Source organism: Lynx canadensis, chromosome D4 (assembly GCF_007474595.2).
Source record: "Lynx canadensis isolate LIC74 chromosome D4, mLynCan4.pri.v2, whole genome shotgun sequence".
In the NCBI taxonomy this organism is placed as follows: domain Eukaryota; kingdom Metazoa; phylum Chordata; class Mammalia; order Carnivora; family Felidae; genus Lynx; species Lynx canadensis.
This window is the reverse complement of record NC_044315.2, coordinates 31,420,943-31,448,052: the sequence shown is the minus strand read 5'-3', so window position 1 is coordinate 31,448,052 and position 27,110 is coordinate 31,420,943. Positions and strand designations below refer to the sequence as shown.

The 27,110-nt window shown below is 48.7% G+C and overlaps 1 protein-coding gene across 1 annotated transcript; it reads left to right on the top strand.

Annotated features, from left to right (window-relative positions):
* Positions 1-1,303: 1,303 nt before the first annotated feature.
* On the top strand, positions 1,304-8,481 carry LOC115499281 (putative serine protease 47). Its single transcript, XM_030293068.1, has 5 exons — positions 1,304-1,499; positions 2,325-2,487; positions 3,730-4,007; positions 5,466-5,632; positions 8,167-8,481. The coding sequence occupies exons 1-5, from the start codon at positions 1,304-1,306 to the stop codon at positions 8,479-8,481; spliced, it is 1,119 nt and encodes a 372-aa protein (XP_030148928.1).
* Positions 8,482-27,110: the final 18,629 nt, after the last annotated feature.

Here is a 27,110-nt window from a genome sequence, read left to right as displayed (position 1 = left end):
CACTCAAAAATTAATAAACATTAAAAAATTTTTTTTTTAATTCACCCTATGCAGTCCTCAGTCTCTTACTGGCTCCTTTTTCTTTTTTGGCTCTTTTCTGTGTTTCGGTCTCTGATTTTGTTCTATATGTTTTTTTCAACGATTTTATCCTCTCCCATAGACTCAACTATCACCTCATACCTCACAGTACTCTCTATCTCCAACCCCAAGGCACTTCCCCAAATCCTAAATTGGTACTTCCAAATACCTATTGAACGAATCCAACTGTATATTCCACAGACACTCCGATCTTAACTCATTTAATATGGTCTTCATCATCACCTCACCTTCTCCATCAATCCTATATTCCCTTTTATAAAATTCATGAATTATTCTTCTAGTCTCTATATGAAATATACATTCTTCCTAACACCAGTTTAGGTAAACTGTGGTGTAGTTTGGGTAAGAACCCAAAAGGTGGCTTTTTAAAATTTATTCAAGTATAATTTCTTAGCCAGTAAGTAAAGCTGGGTGCCCCTTGGCTTCTGTTTTCATTAAATAACAATAGTAGCTATTAAGCTGAATTTCAGTGTCTACGGTGTGCAGCTCTAATCCCCCTCCTCTCTTGCCGCTAGACTCGGTGGTGAATAAAATAATTTCCCTGGGCACACGGAAAGTAAGTGTGAGCCGATAGGATCTTACTCCCAATACCAACAATGCAGGACACTCCATCCTGGAGTTGACAATAATAAGCGTGTCTGAAATTTGGATGTTTTCCTCACACGGTGGAGAAATCACTGATTAACCAAGGTGTATGGGTCTTTATCCATCCCAGAAAATGTTTGCAATTTGATGATTGAAAATGACACACTGTAATGTTTCAACTCCCTTTTCTAGTTAACCAGTTAAATGAAGCATGTTTTCTTGCCTACAGATACTTTAAATTCCCTCTCCCATGAATTGCTTTCTCATACAGTTGCTATTTTCTATGTGGTGTCTACTGTCTTTTCTCTTGAATTCATAGGAGCCCTTGACTGCACTGAGGTCCCGCCCTGCTGGGACCAGCTGGGCAGGAGGCCAAGAGGGGTGGGGTCAGGACCAGATGTGGGGAGGAGTCCAGGCCTGAGTCAGGGCTCAGTGGGGTAGGGTCTGGGCAGGATTAGGGCCCAGGATTGGGGCGGGGGGGGGGGGGGGGGGGGGCGGGGGGAGGCCGGACAGGGGCAGGGCAGGGCAGGGCCTAGGATAGGAGCGGCCAGGGATTGGCTGGCCTGGGGTCAGGGGTGGGGGGTCAGGTCGGGTCAGGCTGGGGTCGGCGTCCCCGGTCATGGGAGAGGAGGGGCCGACCCCCCGTGGGCGAGGCTGGCTGGCGGCCCTGCTCCGGCTGCTGCTGCTGCTAGCCACGGGCATACGAGGATCCTGGCCAGTGGTCGCCCGCGTCCCTGCTCCAGCTCCAGTGGAGGCAGCGACTGAGGGGCGCGGGCGGCAGGCGGGGGGCGCGCAGCGGTTGGCGCTAGGAGCAGGTGCGTTGGGCTGAGGCGTGTGGGCGGAGGGGGGGCTCCAGCTCCGGGAGGGGCTGGGGCGCGGCCACGGCCGTTTCTTCTCTCCGCCCCCTCGCAGGCCCCACTGTGGACCCACCTGGAGCCGGGCGGGTGGCAGGGCCTGACCCTGGGATGGGGGCTGGGGGGGGGGGGGGGGACTGCTGAGTGAGGGGGCCCTCCTGGGCACACCTCTGCCCCTCCCCCGGTGTGAACCCCAGAACCGGGGCGTTGTCACTAGACTGCTCCCTCTTCCTTAAGAAACAGCGTCCTGAGTCAGGGGAGTGGCCCTCCCGGGGTCACCCAGCACCACAGACTCCTTCCTGCCATGAACCTCCCTCCCTGAGAGGCGGGGTGAGGTGGAGGGCACATAGGAAGCCCCCTGGAAGCATCACGGCCAGCAGGTCGGGTTAGGAACCCCTGAGACCTTCAGTTCTTCCATCTGCAGAGTGGGCGAGGAGGCGGAGGCTGCCAGTTGAAGGGAACACTGGCCCAGCCCCCCGCAGGTGCATTCAGGGACATCTGTCTCCCTGGGGATGTGCTGTGGCCTCTCTTGGTCCTCCGTGCCTGGCCTCACCAGACCCCTGGGCCCTCATCCTGACCACAGGGCTTGCCGGCCTGTGCTCGGCTCTACTGTCCTCGACGGCAGCTGATGAAGGCAGGGTCCGGGCGGCCCTGGCCTTCTGGCCAGGCCCCTTGACCCTTGGCCTTGGTTTTTGCATCTGTGAAGCGGAGGAAGGCCTCTGTGGTAGCGTCACTTGGGGTCACCGGTGTCTCTATCGTAGACAGGGCAGGGGTGTGTCTCCACAGTGTGCGGGAGGCCCAAGGTGACGGGGAAGATCTATGGTGGCCAGGATGTGCTGGCCGGCCAGTGGCCTTGGCAGGCCAGCCTGCTGTACCAGCACGCACACATCTGCGGAGCTGTCCTCATCGACTCCCTCTGGCTGGTGTCCACTGCCCACTGCTTTCTCAAGTGAGTCCCCCCTCCTGGGTGCCAGCAGAGGGGCCAGTGGGGCAGCGGGATGCAAGGGGAAGAGGAGAAAAGGGGTGATGGGTGTCCAATGCGCTGGGCTTTGACGCGTCATTCCTGCCTTTGACCGGTGTCCCCTCCACCCGCACGTGCTCCCCACTCACCCCCTCTGTCCTCAGCCCCTGTGCCTGTCCCCCAGCACAGATTGGCAGTGTCTGTCCTGGCTGCCACGCGGTGTGGGCAGGCGCTCTGCCTCCTCAGATCAGGGCTTGCCCTCCGTGTCCCCACACTCCTCGGTGGCAGACCGTAGGCAGGGACCTGGGACTACACACACAGCCAGCAGCCGGGTGATTTTTCTTATCATTTTTGCAGAACTGTGTGCCCAGGAGGAGGCGTGGCTGCCGGCACCCATATGCCAGGCTGCCTGGGTGGGAGGTGGGCTCCTCGGCCTTGGAGGGTGCCTGGCTCGGCACTCAGCTTCTGAATGGATGAGAAGGGGTCTCAAGGGTGCAGCTGGGCATCACAGCCCAGGCCAGGGAGCTAGAGTTCGGGCACTGACTGGCTTTAAGGGCCCAGAGCCCTGTCAGCACCTACCCGGTTCCACACATTAGCCCCTCTGTGCCATGGCGGGGGTGTCAGTCCAGCGTGGGTGAGACGGGAGGGCCCCATGGACAAGAAGGGAGGTCAGGAGAGGTGCCAGCTGGCATGGGTGGAGCCAGAAGGGAAGGGTTTGGGCACCGGGCGGGGGTAGGACTTTCCACCAGATGGCTGGCAGGGCCGGATGTTTCATCGCTCTTGTTCCGGGGACAAGGCGCCATTTCCTGCACTCATCCGCTCATTTAACACATCTTTTGTGGAAACTTATGAACAGGTGTGCACACAGCCCTCCGGCAGGAAGGTGTTTACAGGAAGAAGGGGCAGGAAAGATGTGGGGCCAAAGTGGGGCCGCGGGGAGCTTTGGGAAGGGTCAGGCCGGAGCTAGGCCTGAGCCAGGGTTCCTCTGTATAAGGTGGAAGGCCTTGATGCGAGGCCCCACCAGGGAGCCCTGAGCACAAGGAGTCCCCACGCTTCCGATTCAAGATGTGACAGGGAAGCCACACGTCTCAGGTCGGGGACAGGACATCAGGCAGCCCCAAGATGGTTGGGAAGAGGAGTGTCGCGCAGGCAGGGGCAGGTAGATGAGGGGCAGGGAGAGGGAGCTGACCCCGGGCTCGGAGACAGTGACGATGAGCTGTTCCCTGCCAGCAAATCCCAAGCCCCAGCAGACTACCAGGTTCTGCTGGGAAGCACACGGCTGTACCAGCACGGCCAGCACACCCGGGAGATGTCTGTGAGCCGGATCGTCGTGCACCCAGACTTTGAGAAGCTTCACCCCTTCGGGAGTGACATAACCATGCTGCAGCTGCACGTGCCTGTGAACTTCACCTCCTACATCGCCCCTGCCTGCCTCCCGAGCCCCGGCCTGCAGCTGTCCAGCAACTTGTCCTGCTGGATAACCGGCTGGGGGATGCTCAGCGAGGACCGTGAGGGCGTGTGGGAGAGGCGAGGAGGGGCGGGGGTGAGAGAGGGAGGAAAGACGGAGGCCAGGTTCAGCCCTAGGGGCCCCCCTGGCAAGCGGGCACGGGACCTTGAGCCTCTGTGCCTCATTTCTAGAGCACTGGACCGTTTTAGTTCTAGTTCTGAAAAGTGTGTGATTCTAAAGCTTTGGAGTTCCTTAAGTCCGAGGGACTGTCCCAACCATAGGGCAACCTGGCCCCCAGCACTCTCTCTGTCTCTGTGTCTCTCTCTGTCTCTCACACACGTGCACACACACGCAGGCACAGAGGCTGGTTCTTCCTTGAGGGCGAGGACCATGTCTGACTTGTTTTAACATCCCCCCACCCCCACCCCAGGCACCTGGCCCGTGCTCCGCTATTGCCTCCCTGCTCTGACGGACCATCGCGTCTTGCCTGTGCCTCCAGACTGGTCTCCCAGCGCCCACCCTATGTGTCCTGCTTAGTGTCCACACAGCTGTCTGCTCACTTTAAATCGTGAATTGTGCCACTTCCCTGCTCAGCTCCCTGCGTGCCCTCACAGCTGTTTGGACTGTTAGAACAAGTCCAGAATCCCTGCCTTGGCGGCCAGACGCTCCAGACCTTGGCCCCAGCCCTCCCTACATCCCCTGCACACCCCAAGTCAGCCACCAGGCTCCTTCCTGCCGTCCTCACCCCAGGGCCTTTGCCACGGCCGGCTTCTCCACCTGCCTCTCTGCCCACTGGTGTTTGTGTGCAGGGGGCCACCCTGTCTTTACATCGATGACTCGGCCCCTCCTCTGCGGAGTTCCGCTTGCCCACGTGAGCTGAGAGGGGTTCCTCCTCCTGTTTTGTTTCCTTCACACCACTTATCACTTCTGAAACAATCCCGTCCACGTTCCTCACTTGCCCTGTGTCCCCACAATCCCGTCCACGTTCCTCACTCGCCCTGTGTCCCCAACAACAATGCCCCCTGTGTCAGTGGCGTCTACAGTATGCCCAGCATGAGGACAGACGAATGGAGGGGTGAGTGCTGGTGGCTGTGTGGGGCGGCGTGGCTGGGAGAGGAGTGGCTGGTGGCTCGTGGGTATTGACGGAGGGATGGAGACAAGCATGAGAGGTGGGGTGGGTAGGCGGATGGGGGGATTCAGTGGATGGGAGGATGGGAGGAAGGGCAGTGACAGACGGGCGGACATGGTGTGTGACAGCGTAGGCGGGTGGGTCAGTGGTGGCCAAGGCCCTGAGAATGGCTGTGCTGGTGGGATTTGCCTTCTTTCTTTGCGGAGTGAGTGAGGTAGAGGGAATGGATGAGTGTGTGAACCGTTCAGGAAGTAGGAGAGGAGCCTGTTAGGGACGGATGGAAGACCGCAGCCGTGTTCGAGGCCCGTCTGTGTTGAGCAAACCGCGTGTTTCGTGGTGGCCGGGGCTTCCCCACAGCGCACGCCACAGGTCCCCTTCCTATTCACACAGAACATCTGCACTCGCCCTTCCATCTCCAGGAGGGTAAGGTGAGCCTCATCGAGAACAAGTTCTGTAACATCTTATACAGACGAAAACTTAGCAACAGCAAGACGTACTCAGTGCAGGAGGAGATGCTGTGTGCTGGTGATTTCTCGACAGGAAAGGCCACCTGCCACGTGAGTTTCTGTTCTTCCCTTGCCTGTTTGCCTCAGTTTCCCCAGCGGGCCTGTGTTGCTTCTGCTCTGTGGAGACCTGTGGGCCTTCCTGTCTCCCCGTCCCCAGCAGTGTCCCCTGGCTCACCCCTTCCTAAGCCACATGAGGGCATCTGCTGGCAGGACCTCCAAACAGCATCTGTTGTTAGCACATTTCAAGCTTTTCGCTCCAGTGTAACACGCATGCAGAGGCATATATGATTGCTAAGAGCAGCAGGTGAATCTTCATATCCTGACACGTGTGACTGACTCCCCACCGCCCAACCCACTCTAACACCCGAGGGGGCCCCAGCCGCCACCTCTAACACCTTACAATAGCTTCTGAACTCTCCCTCCGTGGGGTTCATTTCCAGCTGGCAGCCGGTGTCTCGGCGCTCCGTGTGTGCGTTTCCTCTGCCCTGTCTGCGCTTAGGGCGCGTTCCGTCGTGTGCATTCAGTCCTCTTGTTGGTTCCGCTGTCAAGGAGTATTTGGGGAGCTTTCGAGTTTTCCATTTCATTCACTTCCAAGTGTCTCATCCGCTTTATATCCTCTTTATATTCACAGCAGACCACGAGTAGAATCGTTGGATTGTGTGGAGACCCAGCTTTGGCAGATGTTAGGGGATGTGGTGCCCCTGCCCCACCACTTTGAGCAGCGGATGAGTTTATATTCTTGCCAATACTTAGCGCTCTCTGTCTTTGCTCATTTTGGTGTGTGTGCATCATGGTATCTTACTGTGATTTAATTTGTGTTTTCCAGATGACGGATTAAGTTAAATAAATTGTCCCGTATTTGTTGTCGCCAGATATCTTCTTCAGTAAAGTTTCCCTTCTGGTTTTACCCCCGTCACTCTTCTGTTGGGCTGTCTGTCTTTTTATTTCAGGAGCTCCTTATAATTTTGTGTATTCTGGGTGTGTATCTGCCATTGGGCACAACCCAGTGGATTGTGAAGATTTCTTTCCACTCTCTGCGATGCCCCATCCTGCAGGTGGGCAAGCAGGCCCAGAGAGGGAAAGTGACCAGCCCTACATAAGGCAGCCCACACCTGCTCTGCCAGCATCCTGACTCCAAGCCCACCCAGCCTCCAAGCACACTGTCAGGCCCCAGCCTTAAGAGCTGATGTCTGTGCACCTGCCTCCTGCATGGAAGGCACCGAGGACTGGGGGGGGGGGGGTGGCCTGGAGTCAGAGACATGGCTCTGCCATGTGTCCCTGCCCTGGAACCTCGGGTGGCACCTTTGAGCCCGCATGGGATTCTGAGGCCTCCTCCATGGGGTTGTTGAAAGGATGCTATAGTGGTCTGAGTGCTGTCCCCCAAATTCACGTCCATTTGGAACCTTAGAATGTAACCTTACTGGGAACTGTGTAGGGTCTTTGCAGATGTGATTAGAGTCTCAAGATGAGACCATTCTGGATTTGGAGGGACCCCAAATCCCAAGTCCTGGTGTTGCTAAAAGATCTAGGGAAAGGCACAGAGACACCTGTTCTCAGACTCTGACTCCAGAGCTTTGAGGGTAAGTGTCCGCTGTGGTCATGGGTGGTGGCAGCCCGAGGAAACGTGGGCAGGAGGCATGAGGTGGGCCTGCCGTGGGGAGGCCTCACTGACAGTTGCTCTCATTACCGTCCGGGGAGCTGCTGAGTCACAGCAGGAAGCTCAGCCATCCACCTCCTGGTAGGACGTAGGCCTGGTTTCTTGGTTCCCAGGCCACAGATGATGGTATGGACTTTCTGACCCAACCTCCTCACAGGGCTCAGCCCCTGAGTCCCCACACGGTTGTCACCAAAGATCTCCCTTCCAGCCTTGCCCCCCACCTGCCTTCTCCTGTGGAGTTTAGAGCCGATGCCCTCTGTCGGCCTGCCTGCTGGACATCCATGGTGCCCTTGACCCCACTCCCCCTCTGGGGACCCCCAGGCTGAGGACACCACGGAGCTGGACACCTGGTAGCCTTCCAACCACCATAGCCTGTCCATGACATTCCATCTGGTCCAGTGTGGGCACGGGAAACAGCTCTAGGGAGCGGGGGACACTGCAGAATGTCCCAGGACTCAGATTGTGGGGCAGGTGGACCTGCTCTGGTCTCTGTCTGTCACTTACCGGTGCTGTGACCACAGCCAATTTCCTCACTCATGAAGTGGGGGGTGCTACGAGCCTCCCCTTCATAAGGCTTCTGTAGGGAATTCAGTGCGGTGTCTGGTCTGTGGTAACAAGTGTTGGCCTTCGTTCTCCTGCTGGGTCTGCCTCCCCTGATCTGGGCTCTGCTTGTTCCTCTGGGCCACCAGCCCTTCCTGGGGTGCAGGGGCAGAGGGCAGAGTCCACGTGATGACGGATTTAGATCTGTGATTGTCCCCAGGTCAGTTGGGAGCACCCTGAAGTGCATTTCCAAGGCCCGCCCATGTCACCTTGATGTGTCCATAGCTCGATGCTGGTCTGGACTTTCATAGACTCGTGGGCACCCCCTGCCACCTGGTGTTCTTAGACCCTGCTCAGTCACCTGCACTAACTCCCCTCTCTTTCCTAGGGCGATTCCGGGGGGCCCCTCGTCTGCAACCTCCTCAGTGCCTGGGTTCTGGTGGGGCTGGCCAGCTGGGGCTTGGACTGCCGGCACCCTATCTACCCCAGCGTCTTCACCAGGGTTGACTACTTCACCGACTGGATCGACAAGATCCAGAGGCTCACACCTCCCCCTGATCCCACGTCTGCTCCTCAGACGCAGTTTCCAGATCAGCCTTGGCGGACTGCTGGCTCGTCCGGGCACAGCACAACCCTCATGTCTCCCCAGACCTGGTTCCTGCTGCTGTTCGTGCTCAGGGGCCCGCAGCGGGCCCTGTGGTGACCCTCCGAGCCCCTCTGTCCTGCTCTCTGCCTCAGGCCCCAGTCTGCTCGCTGGAACCTTCCACACCTCCCCTTCCCCAGCCCCCCTGGCTCTCAGTGGTTCCTTCTCCTGGACTCTCCTGTCCATCAGCTGCCATCCCCCAAGCCGAGCCTGAAACAAAACAAAACAAAAACAAATAAAAGACTCATCTCACTCCTGTCTTGGGACCCCATTGCCCCTCCTTCCCTTGAGGTAAGTCAGCTGGCTCCGTGTGCGAGGAAAAGGGACTCATCAGGGAGACTGTCCCGGGAGGGAGCCAGGGCTGCCAGCTGGGAAGAGAGCAGACCGTCTCCACTCAGACCCTGCTCCTGCCTCAGGGACCATGCAGGCCTTCAGGGGAAGTGTGTCAGTCAGCACAGGCTGATAACAAACATCAGAGCCCAGGCAGCTTCAACAGCAGGAATTTATCATCTCCCAGTCCTGGAGGTTGCAAGTCCAAGATCCAGGTGTGGGCAGGGCAGGTTTCCCCTGAGGCCTCTCTCCTCCACGTAGATGCTGTCTTCCCTCCGTGTTCTCATGGGGTCATCACTCTGTGTGTGTCTGTGTCCTGATCTCCTCTTCTTCACAGGGACACTGGTCATTTGGGATTAGGGCCAACCTAGTGGCCTCATGTTAATCACCTCTGTAAAGATCTTATCTCCAAATGAGCCACGTTCTGAGGCACTGGGAGTTAGGTCTCCAATATATAAATTTGGGGGAACACAATTCAACCCAAATTTGAAGTAAGACATTTCACTAGATGTCGACACTGCAAGGGAACAAGAGTTTCCCCAAAGTAGAGAAACACCACTCAAGAGGTTTGGAGGAGGGAGGACAGACTCCCCATGGAGGTGGACAAAAGTTCCCAGAGTGCAGGGTGACTGAGTTGGACTGGGGCGCATGACCCAGGCCATACTGTGGCCACCAGTATAGAGGGCTCTCAGACATGGAGGGTCTATGAGAGTGAGTCGGAAGAAGAGGCCAGATGCCAGGCTGAGAGTCAAAGCTCAGGCCGGCGGTCCTCAGACCTCTGTTCCTAGAGCTGACTGCCAGCACCTTCCTCACCTGTCCTCACGGCCCCACTCTCCCCAGTCTGAAGGGGCCCAAGTCCGGTGAAACTGCTCCCTGCTTGCCACAAGCCAGTCTGCCTGAGGTGTCCACACACCTTCAGCAGCTGGATCCTGGTGTCTCCTTTTATGCTTAGCTGACCCGGGACGTAGTGGCCTGGCGATATGCCTTGAAGCAATGTTCCAGGGCATCCTTCCTGGCAGTGTGCCTGACAAAGGCCCTGGTGCAGCCAGCGTAGCCCCAGCCGCACGATGCACCCACTCCAGCCCCCAGACCCACAATGAGGTGGGAAAGCTCCTATCTGATGCATGTCCAGTACAGACCAAGTGGCATTTGGAGGGTTCAGTGCAAATTCTTTCCAATTCTGGCATTGCTTAAATGCCCTGGATCCTCGTTGGCAGGCGGGCACAAGTGGCCTCACATGCCTATTAACCCTGGGCTCTCACTGATGCAGGAGGCCCCTTCCAGGACGATCTTTGGAGGCTTCAGGAAAGTGTCTTCCGGGGCACCTGGGAGGCTCAGTCGGATGAGCATCTGAATCTTGATTTCGGCTCAGGTCATGATCTCATGGTTCATGGGATCAAGCCCCGCGTCGGGCTCTGCACTGACGGCATGAAGCCTGCTTGGGATTCTCTCTCCTTCTCTCTCTCTCTCTCTCTCCCTCTCCCCCTCTAAGTAAATAATAAACGTTAAAGTGTCTTCCCAGGGCTCACATCCCTGCCCAGGCCATCCCTCTGGCTGGAGCCCCACTAGCGCAGTGCCCTATGCCTGGCCATGTGCCCGCCAGCAGCTCAGCTGTCTATGGAAGGGGAAAGAGGATGCCTTCCCTCGGTGGTGGATTCACTTATGGGGCCCCGGGCAGGGCTGCTCAGGCCCCTGGATGCCAGTGAGTTACTGAGATGGCGTGCGGTTGGCGCACACTCTCACAAGCTCAGGGCGGCTCAGGCAGTTGAGCTGGGGCGTCAGCTGCTCTTCTGGTCCTAAACCACCCTGCAAGAGTGGCAGCCACGGCTGGCCGCGCTCTGGAGCCTGCCTGCTGCTGCAGCTAGGGGATTCGTGCCCCTCCCGAGGTTCTCAGACCTCTGATGGAGGCATCCCACACATACCTCACCCACATGACGGAACAGCCAGCTTCCGGCTGCAACCCAACCAGTTCCCCCATCACTTGCAACCAGCTCAGCGCTCAGTACTAGCCTGCTTCAGCTTCCTTCTAAGGACGAAACGAAGCCCTGTAGGGTTCTGCAGCAGATGTAGAGATGGCACAGGCCGTAAGCAGTGGAACAAGGGCTCGAACCTACCTCTCTCTCCCCAAGAGCTGGAGCCCCTTGTTGTTCTGGCTCCAACAGGCTGCAAGTAGATGGCCGTTACCCTGCCCGCCCTCCCCTCAGACATCAGGGAAAGGCTTACTCCGCTTGTCCCGAGAGTGAGTTCCAGATACCCACTCCTGAGTAGGCAGACTAAGGGAGAGGTGGAGGAAAGGGGCCAAGCCAAGGGGCCGGTGAGTCTGGGAGCAGGGCCTGGAGGGGCACTGGGGCTGTCGGTGGAGAGCGGGACTAGGAAGGTCCGCCATCAGGGACTCCTCGCCCTGCTAGATGGGGCACTGGCACGGGCTGCCAGCTGTCATTGCCAAGTCAACCCCAGACAAGCTACAGAACTGAAAACAAACTAACAAGAATCAATTAGAGGCTTTCTGTTTCCAGTCTGGAGTACAAGGAGCTTGGAAGCCATTACTCCCATCCACAAAACATGAAAAAAATTGAACAAATTAAAAATCAACAGCTTTTCTTAGACCCAGCGGAGAATTGAGGTCACAGGGCAAACCTCAGCATCCTGGCTTGCCTGAGTGTGGCCAGCTTGGACAGCCAGCTGTGCTGTGTAGAAGCTTTTTATTTTGACGCGATCCCAATAGTTCATTTTTGCTTTTGTTTCCCTTGCCTCTGGAGATGAGTTGAGTAAGAAGTTGCTATGGCCAAGGTCAAAGGTTCTTCCCTGGAGAACATGGATGCAAAAATCCTCAACAAGATATTAGCCAACCAGATCCAACAATACATTAAAAAATTATTCACGACAACCAAGCAAGATTTATACCTGGGATGCAGGGCTGGTTCAATATCTGCAAAATAAGTGTGACTCATCACATCAATAAAAGAAAGGACAAGAACCATATGATCCTCTCAATAGCCACAGAGAAAGCATTTGACAATACAGCATCCTTTCTTGGTAAAAATGCTTAAGAAAGTAAGGATAGAAGGATCATACCTCGAGATTTTAAAAGCTATGTATGAATGACCCAACACTAATATCATTCTCAACGGGGAAAAACTGAGAGTTTTCCCCCTAAGGTCAGGAACAAGACAGGGATGTCCACTCTTGCCACTGTTATTCAACATAGTATTGGAAGTCTTAGCCTCTGCAATCAGACAACACAAAGAAATAAAAGACATCCAAATCGGCCAGGAAGAGGTCAAACTTTCACTCTTCGCAGATGACATGATACTCTATATGGAAAACCCTGAAGATTCCACCAAAAAACCGCTAGAACTGATCCATTGTAAGGGTAGGGCTAACCTGTAGCCTTAAGAAATAACAGCTTTGTTTTAACACTATAGGTTAAGGGATAACAGCCTTATCCTATCAATCAAGGGATGGATTAGCGCTTGATTGGATTGGGGCAAGGGCCTGTTTGAACTGTTTCCACCTGGGAACTATTCCTTTGTTCTGTTCCCAGGTGATAGTAAGACGATGTGGTTGGCTATAAAAACTCTGTACCTCGGTTGTTCGAGACTGCACTCTGGTCAAGAGTGTCGGTCCCAATCGATTGGTTTGCCTTGCCTCTCATTGCAATAAACTTTGTCGTGACTGTCACTGGTGCCCGTAGCATTCTGTTTCAGGAGTCGTGTGGATGCAACACCATGAATTCAGCCAAGTTGCAGGATATAAAATCAATGCATGGAAATCGGTTGCATTCCTAAACACCAACAATGAGGCAACAGAAAAAGAAATCAAGGAATTGATCCCATTACAATTGCACCAAAAACCATAAAATACCTAGGAATAAATCTAACCAAAGAGGTGAGAAATCTATACACTGAAAATTATAGAAAGCTTATAAACATGGAAAAATATTCCCTGCGGAGGCGGCACCTCCCTCCTGTGTTTTATCTCAGATGCGGCTGTGTTTTCCGACCCCTCATTTCTGAGGGACTGCGGCTTTCACCCGTTCTGACCCTCTGTGAGAGGGTCTTACCAAGCAATGGCCAGGTGCCAGCTGTACCCAGGAACGTTTGAGGGACCGTGCTGTTGCTGATGACTAGAGACTGTGGCTGGGTGCCAGCCCGCCCCAGAAAAAGTTTACACAATCGCGTAGCAGCAGCGTTTCAGGGATTATGGAAAATCACAACACATCTGGCACCAGGCTTCACCCTTAATGACCTTGTTGCAGCACCAGCAAATGTGGTTGTTCTCCCGGGTCCACTGGGGCCTTGTCTTTGGGGGAGCCACACAGCCTCTACCAGGTGTCCTCCCAGCAGGGGAACCACCTCTCCTCATCTGGCCCGAAGACCCCCAGACTTCACTCTGCTCCTGGTGATTCGCCCTTCTCACCAGAGCACCACCAGGTATCGAGCTGTGGTGTTTCAGACTCTGTGCTCCTCCTGTTTATAGAGTCTTAATGGAATTTCAACCCTCTCCTTTCTTCCTGTCTCCCTTTTTAGTTCAGTTCCTACAGCTGTTTATACTTTTCCACTTTCTCTCCAGCTGTTTTTTTTGGGGGGGGTTGCTTTTCCCATACTCTCCCCCATCTCCACCCTCTCTGCAAGCAAAAACAGCTTCCTCTGTGGCTTCTCTCTCCCCCAGTTCACCTCTCCGTGCCATGTACCTGCTGAATTCTGTGGTTCGGGTTGTGCAGATTGTTGTGTTAATCCTCAAATCAGTTTTCTAGGTGTGCAGGATGGGTTAGTGTTGATCTGGCTGTATTTCATGGATGGGAGACGCAAAAAAACTTCCATGCTGTTCTGCCATCTTGGCTCCTCCCTCTTTGGATTTTCTATGTAACTAGTGATGTCATCTACGACTATGGATAGTAATACTTCTTTCTTTCTAATCTGTTTGTCTTTACTTCTTTTTCTTGCCATACTTCACTGGCTAGTACCCACAGTACTAAGTTGAAACAGAGAGATGAATGAGCATTCTGGTCTTGTTTTTGAATTTAAAGGAAAAACATCCATTCTTTCACCATTAAGTATGATGTTATTTGTAGAGTTTTTGTAGCTAGGTTGAGGGAATGCCCTTCTATTCCAAGTTTTCTGAGAGTTTCTAACATGAATGTGTCTTGAATTTTCTCAAATGCTTTTTCTGGATTAACTGATGTGACCATGTGGGTTTCCTTCTTTAGATTCTTAATATGGTAGATTACATTGATGGTTTAAATATTAAACCAGGCTTGCATTCCTAGAAAAAACACCATTTAGTCATAATGTATTATTTCCTTTCTTCTTTGTGTATTGGCTTTATTTTCTATTTTTGTCTGGTTTCCTTCGGTGGAAGCTTAGATTTTTGAGACCTTCCTTCTTTTCTAGTATGGGCATTTAGTGCCATTTGTTTCTCTCTTAGCAATGTTTTATCTGGATTCTACCACATTTTTAAAAAAGGTTATTTATTTTGGAGGGGGGGGAGAGTGTACACACATGCACAAGCCAGTGGGGGATGGGCAGAGAGAGAGGGTGCTAGTGGGGGAGGGGTAAAGAGAGAGGGAGAGAGAGAATCCCAAGTGGGCTCTGTTCTATCATCAGGGCTTGATCTCAAGAAATGTGAGATCATGACCTGGGCCAAAATCAAAAGTCAGACACTTAATCTACTGAGCTACGCAGGTGCCCCTGGATCCTACCACATTTTATATGTTGTATTTGCATTTTCATTTAGTTCTGTGTATTTAAAAAATTTCCTTAAGGTCTTTGTCTTAACTGTGAATTACTGAGCAGTGTGCATCCTAATTTTCAAATATTTGGAGACTTTCTTCTTCTCATTGTCATTTTTATGTTATTTAAAGCTTATAGTTTGGACCCAGTAGAGTAAAATGCAATTGTTTTTATTTTAGTTACTTTATATGGATTCTTCAAATATCATTGGAGTGAACTTTTCAAACATTAATTTTGCATAGTAGTTCTCAGTCTTTGGTACTTAGAGTAATCATAGGGAATGCCCTGAAATATAAATCTCAGACTGCTGGAGTCGCGTTTATTAGGGGAATAGTGGGAGTTTGTGAGCCCCTGTTGCACTTGCTCTCTGGGCCAGCACACGGGGATCCTAAGGGATCCAGGATCCAGGATCCAGGATCCAGGAGAGGCGCCTGTGTGTGTAAGGACTAGAACTAGCACCTGATGCCCAGGACCCAGGCCCAGCCCCTCCCATCTAGCAAGTGCTCAGGGGGAGGAGGCAGCAGCCTCTTCCTTGCTGGTCAGTGTCTGATTCTGAACTTGTGGTTGCAGCTGTGACACTCAGGCTAAGCCACCAGGCAGCGCTTACCAGCTTTGATCCTGTGGGCTTGGCTATGGGCAGTGTCCATGAAACTTTAAGGAAGGCCAGTCCACAGGGAAGCGTCTTGGACAGGTTAACCCTGTGCTCTTGCCATGTCAACAGTCAACATATTCATCATGGCCCCTGACTGTCCCCATCCAGATAAAGGCACAGCTTCTCATGAGGTTGCCAATCTTTTATTTTTCAAACATCATCAATGTCATTTCATAACAGAAAGGACATGCTAACCCCAATTAACTAGGAAGCACATCTCACAAAAGTTAAGCAGGTTTTCCCTAAAACAAGACTTTTAGTGACTTCTGTGGACCATCCTCTTTTTATCCGATTGTGGAAAGTCCATGCTGGAGAAGGCCTCAGCCGTTGTGTGCTGCCAGGAGTTTCTATGAAAGCAGGAAGCTGGCACCTTCAGTGGCTGCCTGGGCAGTGGAGGTGAAGGGACAGCATGTGCCAGGTCTGTGCTCTCAATGAGGCTGTCCTCTGCCTGTGTCCCTTTGTGTCCCTGCCTTCTGAGGAATGATAGCAGTGCCAGGGACACTACCCAGCTTCCCACTGAGTTACTGTAGAATTGCTCCTGCCTGACAGGAGTGTCACCTACAGGCAAGAGGGCCCCAACCCTTCCTGGAACACATCGATCCTGGCCTACCACTTAACAACCCCCTTCAAACAGAGCCACTTGAGCAGCATGTTGGTAAAAGTTGTTGTCAGTATATGCAGTCTGTGACTTGGAAAATGCTGACTCCTTGCCCTGCTCTTGGAGAAATGTGACATTTTGTAGGAAGAACTCAGCCCAGGGAGACCCAGAGTCTCATTGACTGTCAAGACTGTTTCTTCAACCAATGCTTTCATTCCTGGTTGGGGATAGTGAAGGTGGATAGTTACTGCCTTCACTGTGATGGCCTTTTGCTGGCGTCACTGGCCAAGTTTGCCTTGGTCAGTATTATGTACAAAAGTTTGCCCAGAATCTGCCTGTCTCTCAATCAGGCCGCAGCCATGCTGCCCCTGGAATGAGGCATCTCCTCTGTACACCCTGAACACAGTGGTTGCTTCCCTGATTATATGACTGTGTCAGCCATGTAAACTATTATTTCTTGATGTTCTTTGCAACTTTCAATTCTGGAGAAATTGAAATCCTTTTTGTGGATTACAGAACAGTAGGGGCACATCTTGTCTAACTAACCCAGTCCCTTTAAAGTCCTTAGTTTTGCCCCTTTGAAGGCCTCCCAGGGGTCAACACCCATGGTCTGGTGAGTTGACAAGATATCATGTTCTATGCAGGTGTGGAAACCCCCTCCGGTGTCTGGGGGGAGTAGGTAGGGGCTTCCGGATGGGAGACAGGAATGCATGTCAACTACAGGGGTGAATCCCAGGAAAGAGTTCCTACATCAGGTGTGGGTCACCTTTCTGCCCCTGTCTGAGAAGAGGCCCTTCAATGTGGGATGATGACCAGCTACTCTCAGAGGGGACGAGGTGGAGCCATGTGTCCCCTACGCACAGAGCCTGAGGCCTGCAGGGAGCACCTGTCAGCACCTCTGTGGGGGTCAGGGCCCAAAAGGGACCTTGGGAAGTCCCTTCTGGAAGGATTTATCTGTCCTTAGTCTAGACATCAGTGCCTTAGGCCTCCACCACACACCTGTCCTTTTGGGGTCCCACACCCAGCAAGCCACAACCCTGACTTCCACATGCAGTTTCCCCCATGTGTGGCCAGCCAGGCTGCGACCACCTACCCTGAGGGTGTAGATAAGCAGGGCAGAGCCCACTGCTCCCCACTGGTGAGGCAGCTACAACAGAAAGGTGGGGTCCTGAGAGCAGGGCCCAGGAGTCAGGGAAGTGGAGGCAGAAGCCCAAGAAAGCTGATGCCTGACAGATGGACCCATTGCTGAGCCCACATCCATGGTGTAATTCAGGCTCCTGTGTTTGCTCTGGGATCACATGACCCCACGGTACTGGCTGTCACAACCCTGTGTGACAAGTACAGTCAAGCAGGGGGGTGTTCCCTGGGTGAAGTGACAGGACACAGCCTCTCAGGGCACAGTGGGCTCCAGACTCAGCATTTATGTCTAGATTGTGAGCCCATTGATTCTGGGGGGCATGACAGCATATGGTGAACAGACGATCTATACTCTGAGTCACGCAGGCTAGGAGCCAACCACCAGCCACCACCCTGGGTTGTCAGCTGGCCTGGCCACACTCTGGTGTTTTACAGTTCAGCCTGCAGAAAGCTCGCTGTTGGGAGGGCACACACAAGACAGCCATGCAGAATGTGATCAAGGGTCTTGGGTGCCTCATGCCATCTAAACCAGAGGCTCTTAAACAGCTGGGGGTAGGAGACCCCCAAATCTTTACTGAGATTTCTGAGCCTATCCCCATACCCCAAAGTTTGCACAGATTGCCAAGAGGTTCATGTACTTATTGATAGAATTATTAATCAAAAAGGAATCAGAACTTTGGTGCTTTGGACAACTCTTAACCTATCCACATTTCAACAATGGGAAAGCTTGTTTGAAGGTGAACACTGGGGTGCTGCTGGGCCACCATTTGAAAGAGAGACCATGGGTGCAGCTCATGCATTTAATCAGCCACCCCAGCAGAGGCTAGGAACAGAGACAGGGTTACTCCAGCAGACACAGTGACCATCTGAAACAAGGGGACAGAGAAGGCTGAAGGAATGAAGGAGGGTGGCCCAAATTCTTGGATCCTATAAATGGGAGAATGGTGCTATTTGGCCATGAACATGTGCTTCCCTTTGAGAAAGGGAAGGCAGACCCCAAAGGTAGTATAGACATCATCAGGACTGAAAATTCCAGCACAGACCTAGAGGACACAGGCCCAGGTGTCTCAGTTTTGAAAGACAAGATCTCCATCTCCCAGAGCAGTGGTAGTCCACCAAGCTGAGGGAGTGGGGCTGCCTCCTGACCTATGGAAGTGATGTCCCCACCCCACGGGGCCTGGAGGCAAAGCATCTCACCCACAAGGGTTGTTGTCACACATTAAGATCTAACGGGATTTGCCTCACTGGGTTTGGACTTGCGTAGGACCCCTCACCCCTTCCCTCATTCCTATTTCTTCCTTTTGGCATGGGAGTATCTATCGCACATCTGTCCCACACATGCAATTTGGAAACCCATGACTTGTCTGGTTTCACAGATTCATAGGTGGAAAGGAATTTGCCTCAGCATGAATCTACCTCCAGTCCCTCCCAGACCTGATTTGGATGATATTCACATGAGACTTTGGATTTTGGATTTAGAGTTGATGGAGGAACGAGTTAAGACATTTGAGGTTGTTGGGATAGGATGAGAGTATTTTCCAATATGGACTTGGGTAACAGTGGAAGAATGCTATGGACTTGTGTTCTCCAAGATTCTTAAATTGAAGCCATAATTCCCAGTGTGAGGGTCTTGGGAGGTAGGGCCTTTGGAAGGTAATCAGATCATGGGGGTGGGACTTTCACGATGGGATTATTGCCCTGATAAGGAGAGACACAGAGATCTCTCTTCCTTTCCTCTGTGTGAGCACATAGCAAGAAGGCAGCCTTGTGTAGGCCAGGAAGAAGACTCTCCTCAGGAACTGGATGTGAAATCTGGGTCTTGGGTCTCTCGCCTTCAGAACTGTGAGAAGTAAATACTTGTTTTTTAAGCCACTGGTCTGTGATATTTTATTATAGTGATGTGAGCTGGAGAAGACACAGGGAATATCTAAAATGGTCTAATATACATATACCCAAAAGTAGAGACAAGAGAGGACAAGGAGAAGCAACATTTGAAAAGATAATATTATGTTTTAGAGTTGATGAAAAAATGTGTGTTGTCTATTAGTAAAGCAAAAAAGATCACACAGAGGATAAGAAAAAATTTTTAGCCTGAAACTAATCACACCTCATGAAACTGTGGAACTCAAAGACAAAAGGTAATCTTGAAAACAATTAACAAGGAAACATTGATCACCAACAATGAGAGGGCTATTAAAATGGTGGCATAATTTTCAATAGCAAAAAGAAAAGCCTGATTAGATAGAATAATTTTTCAAATTCCTAAAGGGAAAATCTTTCTATATAGAACTGATTACCCTGAAACATTGTAATTTATAAAAGTTGGCCAATAAGAGAACTGATAAGTTATTTTTAATATATTCACACAATGCAAAATTATGAATAATTAAAATGAAAGAAAATCTAATATGTCAATTGTTATCACCTTGAAGTCAGAATGTTGAAACAAAAAGCCAAAGACAATATGATACATAGATTATGACACCATACATGAACAAAAATATTATCATTATGTATACTTTTGATTACAGCTAAAAGCATAAAGGCTTTTATAAGATGGATATACACCAAGCTCTATTTATTTTTTAATTACAGTATAATTAATATACAGTGTTTATTAGTTTCAGGTGTACAACATAGTGATTCAACAATTCTCTATGTTACTCAGTGCCCATCATGACAAGTGTACTCTTAATCCCCCTCACCTACTTCACCCATCTCCCCGGCCCCCAAGGTCTTGATAATGGTTGTCTTTCCCACTGTTGGTAGGAGTGTAAAATAGTACAGCCCTTATGGAAAACAATGCAGAGTTTTCACAAAAAATTAAAACTATAACTATTGATGAGGGAGTGTGGGGCAGGCTGAGGGCAAAGTACAACCTAGCACCTCCTCTCTTAGGGTGGGATATGTATGATATTCCTCAGGCACTCCTGGCTGGCCAAGGACAAAGGAGAGGACAGAAAAGAAAACGGTTAAACTGATAGAGTCTACATCAGTTTACAAATATCTTAGTAAATTACAAGAAAAAGGCAATCTTATCAATAGCCTAATTTTCAGAAACCTATAGATTCAGTTTCCTGGAGCCCCAACATCACCTTCCCCTCCATAGTGATGTGGGGAACAAAGGCAAGAAGGAAATGGCAGACAAAATTAAATTTCCTTATATCCTGCAGCCCATTGACAAATACTTGAGGCAGCTGAGCAAAACATTTCTCCAGAAACTCCCTACTGTCTTAACATTAATGCTTTGCTAGAGGGAAAAACATTAGCTTGACAATAGCTAGGCCTCTAGCAATCTGTATTTAGCATATGAAAATCTCTTCAGAAACTCCCCTCTTGACCTTTTCTCCCCAGACCCCATAGTATATAATGAGCCACTTTTCACAACCCCAATGCAGTTCTTCCTGCCCACGGGTCCTGTCCCCATGCTTTAGTAAAATTACCATTTTGCACCAAAAATGTCTTCAAGAATTCTTTCTTGGCCATCAGCTCTGAGCCCCATGAACCCACCATCACCCCAAAACCTCATCAACTAGCATATGATCCAGCCATCCCATTGCTTGATATGTATCCAAAAGAATTCAAGCAAGATCTTTAAGAGATATTTGCATGCTCATATTTATTGCGGCATGATTCACAATAGCCAATTGGAAGAAACCCAAATGTTCATCAACAGATAAATGGATAAAAAAAAAATGTGGTCTAGGAGTTAAGATGGCAGAGAAGTAGGGAGACCCTAAGTTTGTGTCATCCCTTGAACACAGCTAGATAGTTATCAAATCATTCTAAACACCAGAGAAATCAACCGCAGGTCTGAATGAACAAAAATTGCAAGACTGCCTATACAAAAGGGACCACCATTTGGAAGGTAGGAAGTACAGAGAGTTTACTGTTTTGCCCAGAATTCGTGATCCCCAAAGACCACCAGGGAGCCGAGTCCCATGCAAAAGCAAAGAGCCTTTATTCGAGCTAGCTCGAGTTCAATCTCCTACTTGCACCAACGCAGCGGTGAGATACCGGAGAGAACGAGTTTCAAAAGCACAAAGGTTTTATAGGGGTCTAGGGGCAGTTGGTGAGGTAATGGCTGTGGCCTCAGCTGATTGGCTGGGGACGGGTCATGGCCTCTGCCGATTGGCTGGGGAAGGGTCAGAGTCCTGTTACGCAGGTCGCCGGGTGTGTTTTGATCAGGAAGTTTGAACGGGTGAGGGTGAGCGGGAGGTTACTCAAGGGGAGGAGGCGTGGTCTGAGGTTTCTGCGATTTTCCCAGAAAGGGGGCATGTCGGGGACATAGTCACTCAAGATGGAGGACACAGAACAAGATGGAGTCGGCCGGCGTAGGTCTGCTCTTTCATTACCAGGAGAGATATTGCTCTGGGCCTGGCTGCAAGATGGGAGCTAGGTTAAGGAGGCTACCACAAAGTAGTATAAGCAGTCTGCTACCATGGGGAAGCACCTGGATTAAAGGTGCTCAAGTGGCGAGTGCGGGTAGAATCCCAGGAGTGACAGCGTCATCTGAGGATCCCTTGGGTAGCAAGGATGGGTCCTGCCAATGGGCAGTGTTGTTTCCAGGCTTAAGAGTGGGCACTCTCTCTGCCTGAGGGCTGAAAGCAGGGGTTCCTGCATTCTGCTCTGTTCTGACATAACTCTTAACAGCAGCACAGTTGCACCACTGCTTTTTTCCTTCTGCCAGAGGAGCACCATGACTGCATGCTGTGGAAATCCCTAAAATTTGGGAGTTTTGAAACTCAGTCCTGCACTGAAATGAAAAAGCTTACACAGGCAGGGTGAATGTTGAATTCCAAGGGAAACTGGGGACACAAGAGAGGTGATTGATTGCTCTTTTATGAGGGTTCCCTGAAAAGTGGGTGTGCGAACATTCAGCTCCAGGGCTAGAGAGTGGGGCACCGCCATAGTCATCCTGCCCATCAGAGTTGAAAACCTTCAGGTAGCAAAACAGGGTCACCTAGTGGAAGCCAGAGCCATGTACACCAAGCCCTGCCCTCCAAATCCCCAGAGGCGCATTTCCACTCAGTCAAGCTAGCCTGAGAATCAGTGCAGTAGGCCCCTCCCTCAGAAGACCAGTGCACTATCATCAAGTCTCTGATCATAATGGTGCAAAACTTCAGCTCTAGGGGAAATAGGATCTAACTTCCTTTCTTACTTTTATTCTTTATTTCTTATAATGTTTTTCATTTATTTGCCTATTTTTATCAATTCTTTTTTTACTTTTTACTATTATTATTTTTTATTTTTATATATACATTTATATATATTCTTTTTGTAATTTTTATTTTATTGTTTTATTTCATTGTATTTTACTTTATTTTGTTTTGTTTTATTTTATTTTTGGATCTAGATCCTTTGATCTTTTATCAAGCACACCAAAACACACCCAGGATCTAGTTTTATTGTTTGTTTTAGTTTCTGCTTAGTTCTTGGTTTTTTGTTTGTGTAGTCTTTTCTTTTCTTTCTTTGCTTTTTTCTGGACAAAATGACAAGGTGGAGGAACTCGCCTGAAAAGAAAGAACAGGCAATAGAACTCATGACCAGGGATTTAATCAAAACTGATATAAATAAGATGTCTGAACTAGAATTTAAAACCGTAATTATAAGAATACTAGCTGGGGTTGAAAAAAAGCATAGAATATGCCATAAAATCCCTTTCTGCAGAGTTAAAAGAACTAAAATCTAGTCAGGCTGAAGTAAATATGCTATAGCTGAGACGCAATCTCCAAAGGAGGCCATGACAGCAAGGAAGGACAAAGTAGAGCAGTGAATCAGTGATACAGAAGACAAATCATGTAAACTCATGAAGCTGAAAGAAGAGGGAAACAAAGGCCAAAGATCACAATACAAGACTTAGAGAACTCAGCAACTTAGTAAACAGGAATAACATTCACATCATAGGAGTCCCAGAAGAAGAAGAAAGAGAAAAGGGGGCAGAGGTTTATGTGAGCAAGTTATAGGTGAATACTTTCCTAATCTGGGGAAGGACACAGACATCAAAATCCAAGAATACAGAGAACTCCCACTAAATTCAACAAAAACTGACCATCACCAAGGCATATCATAGTCAAATTCACAAAATACACAGACAAGGAAAGAATCCTGAAAACAGCAAGGGAAAAAAAAGTCCTTAACCTACAAGGGAAGACAGATCAGGTTTGCAGCAGACCTATCCACAGAAACTTGGCAGGCCAGAAAGAAGTGGCAGGATATATTCAAAGTGCTGAATGGGAAAAATATGCAGCCAAGAATTATTTACCCAGCAAGGCTGTCATTCAGGATAGAAGGAGAGATAGAGTTTCCCAGACAAATAAAAACTAAAGGAGTTCATGAACACTAAACCAGCCCTGGAAGAAATTTTAAGGGGGATTCTTTGAGTGGAGAAAAAAATGAAAGCAAACAAAGAACAAAAGCAACAAAAACTAGAAAGGACCAGAGAACATTACCATAAATACCAACTCTACAAGCAACACAATTAAACTAAATTCATATCTTTCAATAATCAGTCTGAATGTAAATGAACTAAATGCTCCGATCAAAAGAGATTAGGTATCAGAATGGATAACAAGACAAGATTCATATATATGCTGCCTACAAGAAACTTGTTTTAGACCTAAAGACACCTGCAGATTGAAAGTGAGGGGATGGAGAATCCATCATGCTGATGGATGTTGAAAGATATAAGCCATACCTATATCAGACATAATAGACTTTTTTCTTTAAATGTTTATTTATTTATTTATTTATTTTGAGAGAGAGGGAGAGAGAGAGAGAGAGACTAGGGGAGGGGCAGAGAGAGAGGGAGATAGAGATTCTCAGGCAGACTCCACACTGTCAATGCAGAGCCTGACATGGGGCTCAATCCCACAAATATCAGATCATGACCTGAGCCGAAATCAGTTGGACACTTAACGAACTGAGCAACCCAGGTGCACCAGATAAACTAAACATTAAAACAAAGACTGTAACAAGAGATGAAGAGAGGAATTGTAGCATAATTAAGGGGTCTATCCATCAAGAAGATCTAAGAGTTGTAAATATTTATGCCCCCAGCTTGAAAGAACAGAAATATATAAATCAACTAATGACAAACATAAACTCACTGATAATAATACAATAATAATTGGGGATTTAACACCCCACTTAAAGCAATGGACAGATCATCTAAGCAGAAAATCAACAAAAAAACACAATGGCTTTGAATAACACACTGGACTGGATGGAGCTAACAGATATATTCAGAATATTTCATCTAAAGCAGAAGAATAAACATTCTTTTTGAGTGCACATGGAACATACTGGGTCACAAATCAGTCCTCAACGAGTATAAAAAAATGTATTGGGCGCCTGGGTGGCGCAGTCGGTTAAGCGTCCGACTTCAGCCAGGTCACGATCTCGCGGTCCGGGAGTTCGAGCCCCGCGTCAGGCTCTGGGCTGATGGCTCAGAGCCTGGAGCCTGTTTCCGATTCTGTGTCTCCCTCTCTCTCTGCCCCTCCCCCGTTCATGCTCTGTCTCTCTCTGTCCCAAAAATAAATAAAAACATTGAAAAAAAATTAAAAAAAAAGTATTAAAAAATACCATACATATTTTTGAATCACAATGCTATGAAATTTGATGTCAACCACAAGAAAAAATTTGGAAAGCCCTCAAATACATGGAGGTTAAAGAACATCTTACTAAAGAATGAATGAGTTAATCAGGATATTCAATAAAAAATTAAAAAATACGTGGAAGCAAATGAAAATGAAAACACAACAGTTTAGACTCTTTGGGATTCAGCAAAGGCAGTTCAAAGAGGAAAGTATATAGAAACTCAGGCCTATCTCAAGAAGCAAGAAAGATCCCAAACACACAAGGTAACCTTACACCTAAAGGAGCTAGGAAAGGAGCAGCAAATAAGGCCTAAGGCCAGCAGAAGAAGGGAAATAATAAAGATTAGAGCAGAAATAAATTATATGGAAACAAAGAAAAATAGTAGAACAGATCAACAAAGCAAAGAACTGGTTCTTTGAAAGAATGAACAAAATTGATAAACCCCTAGCCAGACTTATCAAAAAGAAAATAGAAGGACCCAAATAGATAAAATAACAAATGAAAGAGGAAATATCACAAACAACATCACAAATACAAATAGTGATAAGATAATACTATGAAAAATTATATGCCAATAAACTGGGTAATCTGAAAGAAGTGCACAAATTCCTAGAAGCTCACACACTACCAAGACTGAAGAAATAGAAAATTTGAACAGACCCATAGTCAGCAAAGAAACTGAATCAGTAATTAGAAATCTCCCAACAAACAAGAGTTCTGGGCCAGATGGCTTCCCAGGGGAATTCTACCAGACATGTAAAGAGTTAATACATATTCTTCTCAAACTGTTCCAAGAAATTGAAGTGGAAGGAAAACTTCCAACTCATTCTATGAAGCCAGCATTACCTTGATTCCAAGACCAGACAAAGACCTCACTAAAAAGGAGAATTACGGGCCAATATCCCTGATGAAACTGAATGTAAAAATTCTCAACAAGATACTAACAAATCAAATTCATTTACAATTGCACCAAAACCTATAAGATACGTGGAGATAAGCCTAACCAAAGAGGTAAAAGTTCTATACTCTGCAAAACTATAGAAAGCTTATGAAAGTAATTGAAGAAGACACAAAGAAATGGAAAAATGTACCATTCTCATGAATTGGAAGAACAAATATTGTTAAAATGTCAAAGACATTTGAGGTCAAAAGACCTCAAATAGCCAAAGTAATGTTGAAAATGAAAACCAAAGCTGGACACAGCACAATTCTGGACTTTAAGCTGTATTACAAAGCTGTAATCCTCAAGACAGTATGGTATTGGCACAAAAGCAGACACATAGATCAATGGAATAAAATAGAGAACCCAGATATGGTCCCACAAATATATGGCCAACTAATCTTCAACAAAGTAGGAAAGAGTATCCTATGAAAAAAAGACAGTCTCTTTAGAAAATGGTGCTAGGAGAACTGGACAGCAACATGCAGAAGAATGAAACTGGACCACTTTCTTACGCCATACACAAAAATTAATTCAAAATTGATGAAAGACCTAAATGTGAGACAGGAAACAATCAAAATCCTAGAAGACAACATAGGCAGCAACCTCTTTGATCTCAGCCGCAGCAACTTCTTCCTAGACACGTCTCCAGAGTCAAGGCAAACAAAAGCCAACATGAACTATTGGGACTTCATCAAGATAAAAACCTTCTGCACAGCAAAGGAAACAAAAGATAGCCTACGGAATTGGAGAAGATATTTTCAAACAACATATCTATAAAGGGTTAGTATCCAAAATCTATAAAGAACTTGTCAAACTCAACACCCAAAAAACAAACAACTGAGTTTAGAAATGGGCAGAAGACATGAATAGACACTTTTCCAAAGAAGACATCCAGATGGCCAACAGACACATGAAAAGATGCTCAACATCACTCATCATCAGAGAAATACAAATCAAAACCACAATGAGATACCACCTAACACCTGTTAGAATGGCTAAAATTAACAACGCAAGAAACAACAGATGTTGGTGAGGATGTGGAGAAAGATGAACCCTGTTGCACTGTTGGTGGGAATGCAAACTGGTACAGCCACTCTGGAGAACAGTATGGAGGTTCCTCAAAACTAAAAATAGAACTACCTTATGATACAGCAATTATACTACTAGGTATTTAACTAAGGGTACAGAAATGCAGATTTGAAGGGGTATATACACCATAATATTTATATCAGCATTATCAACAATAACCAAGCTGTGGAGAGGGCCCAAATGTCCATCAACTGATGAATGGATAAAGAAGATGTAGTATAAATATACAATGGAATATTACTCAGCCATGAAAAGAATGAAATCTTGCCATTTGCTGCAACGTGGATGGAGCTAGAATGTATTATGCTGAGCAAAATAAGTCAATCAGAGAAAGACAATACCATATTATTTCATTTATATGTGGAATTTAAGAAAGAAAAGAGATGAACATATGGGAAAAGAGGCGAATCAAGGAGAGAGGTAAACAAACCACAAGAGATTCTTTTTCCTCTTGGACATTATGCTGATTAAAATAAGCCTGTCACAAAAGAAAAAATATTGTATGATTCCCTAATCACTCATATGAAGTATCTAAAGTAGTCAAAATCATAGAAAGAGAAAGTGGAAAGGTGGGTTGCCCAGGTCTGGGGAAGGAGGAGGGAGGACTAG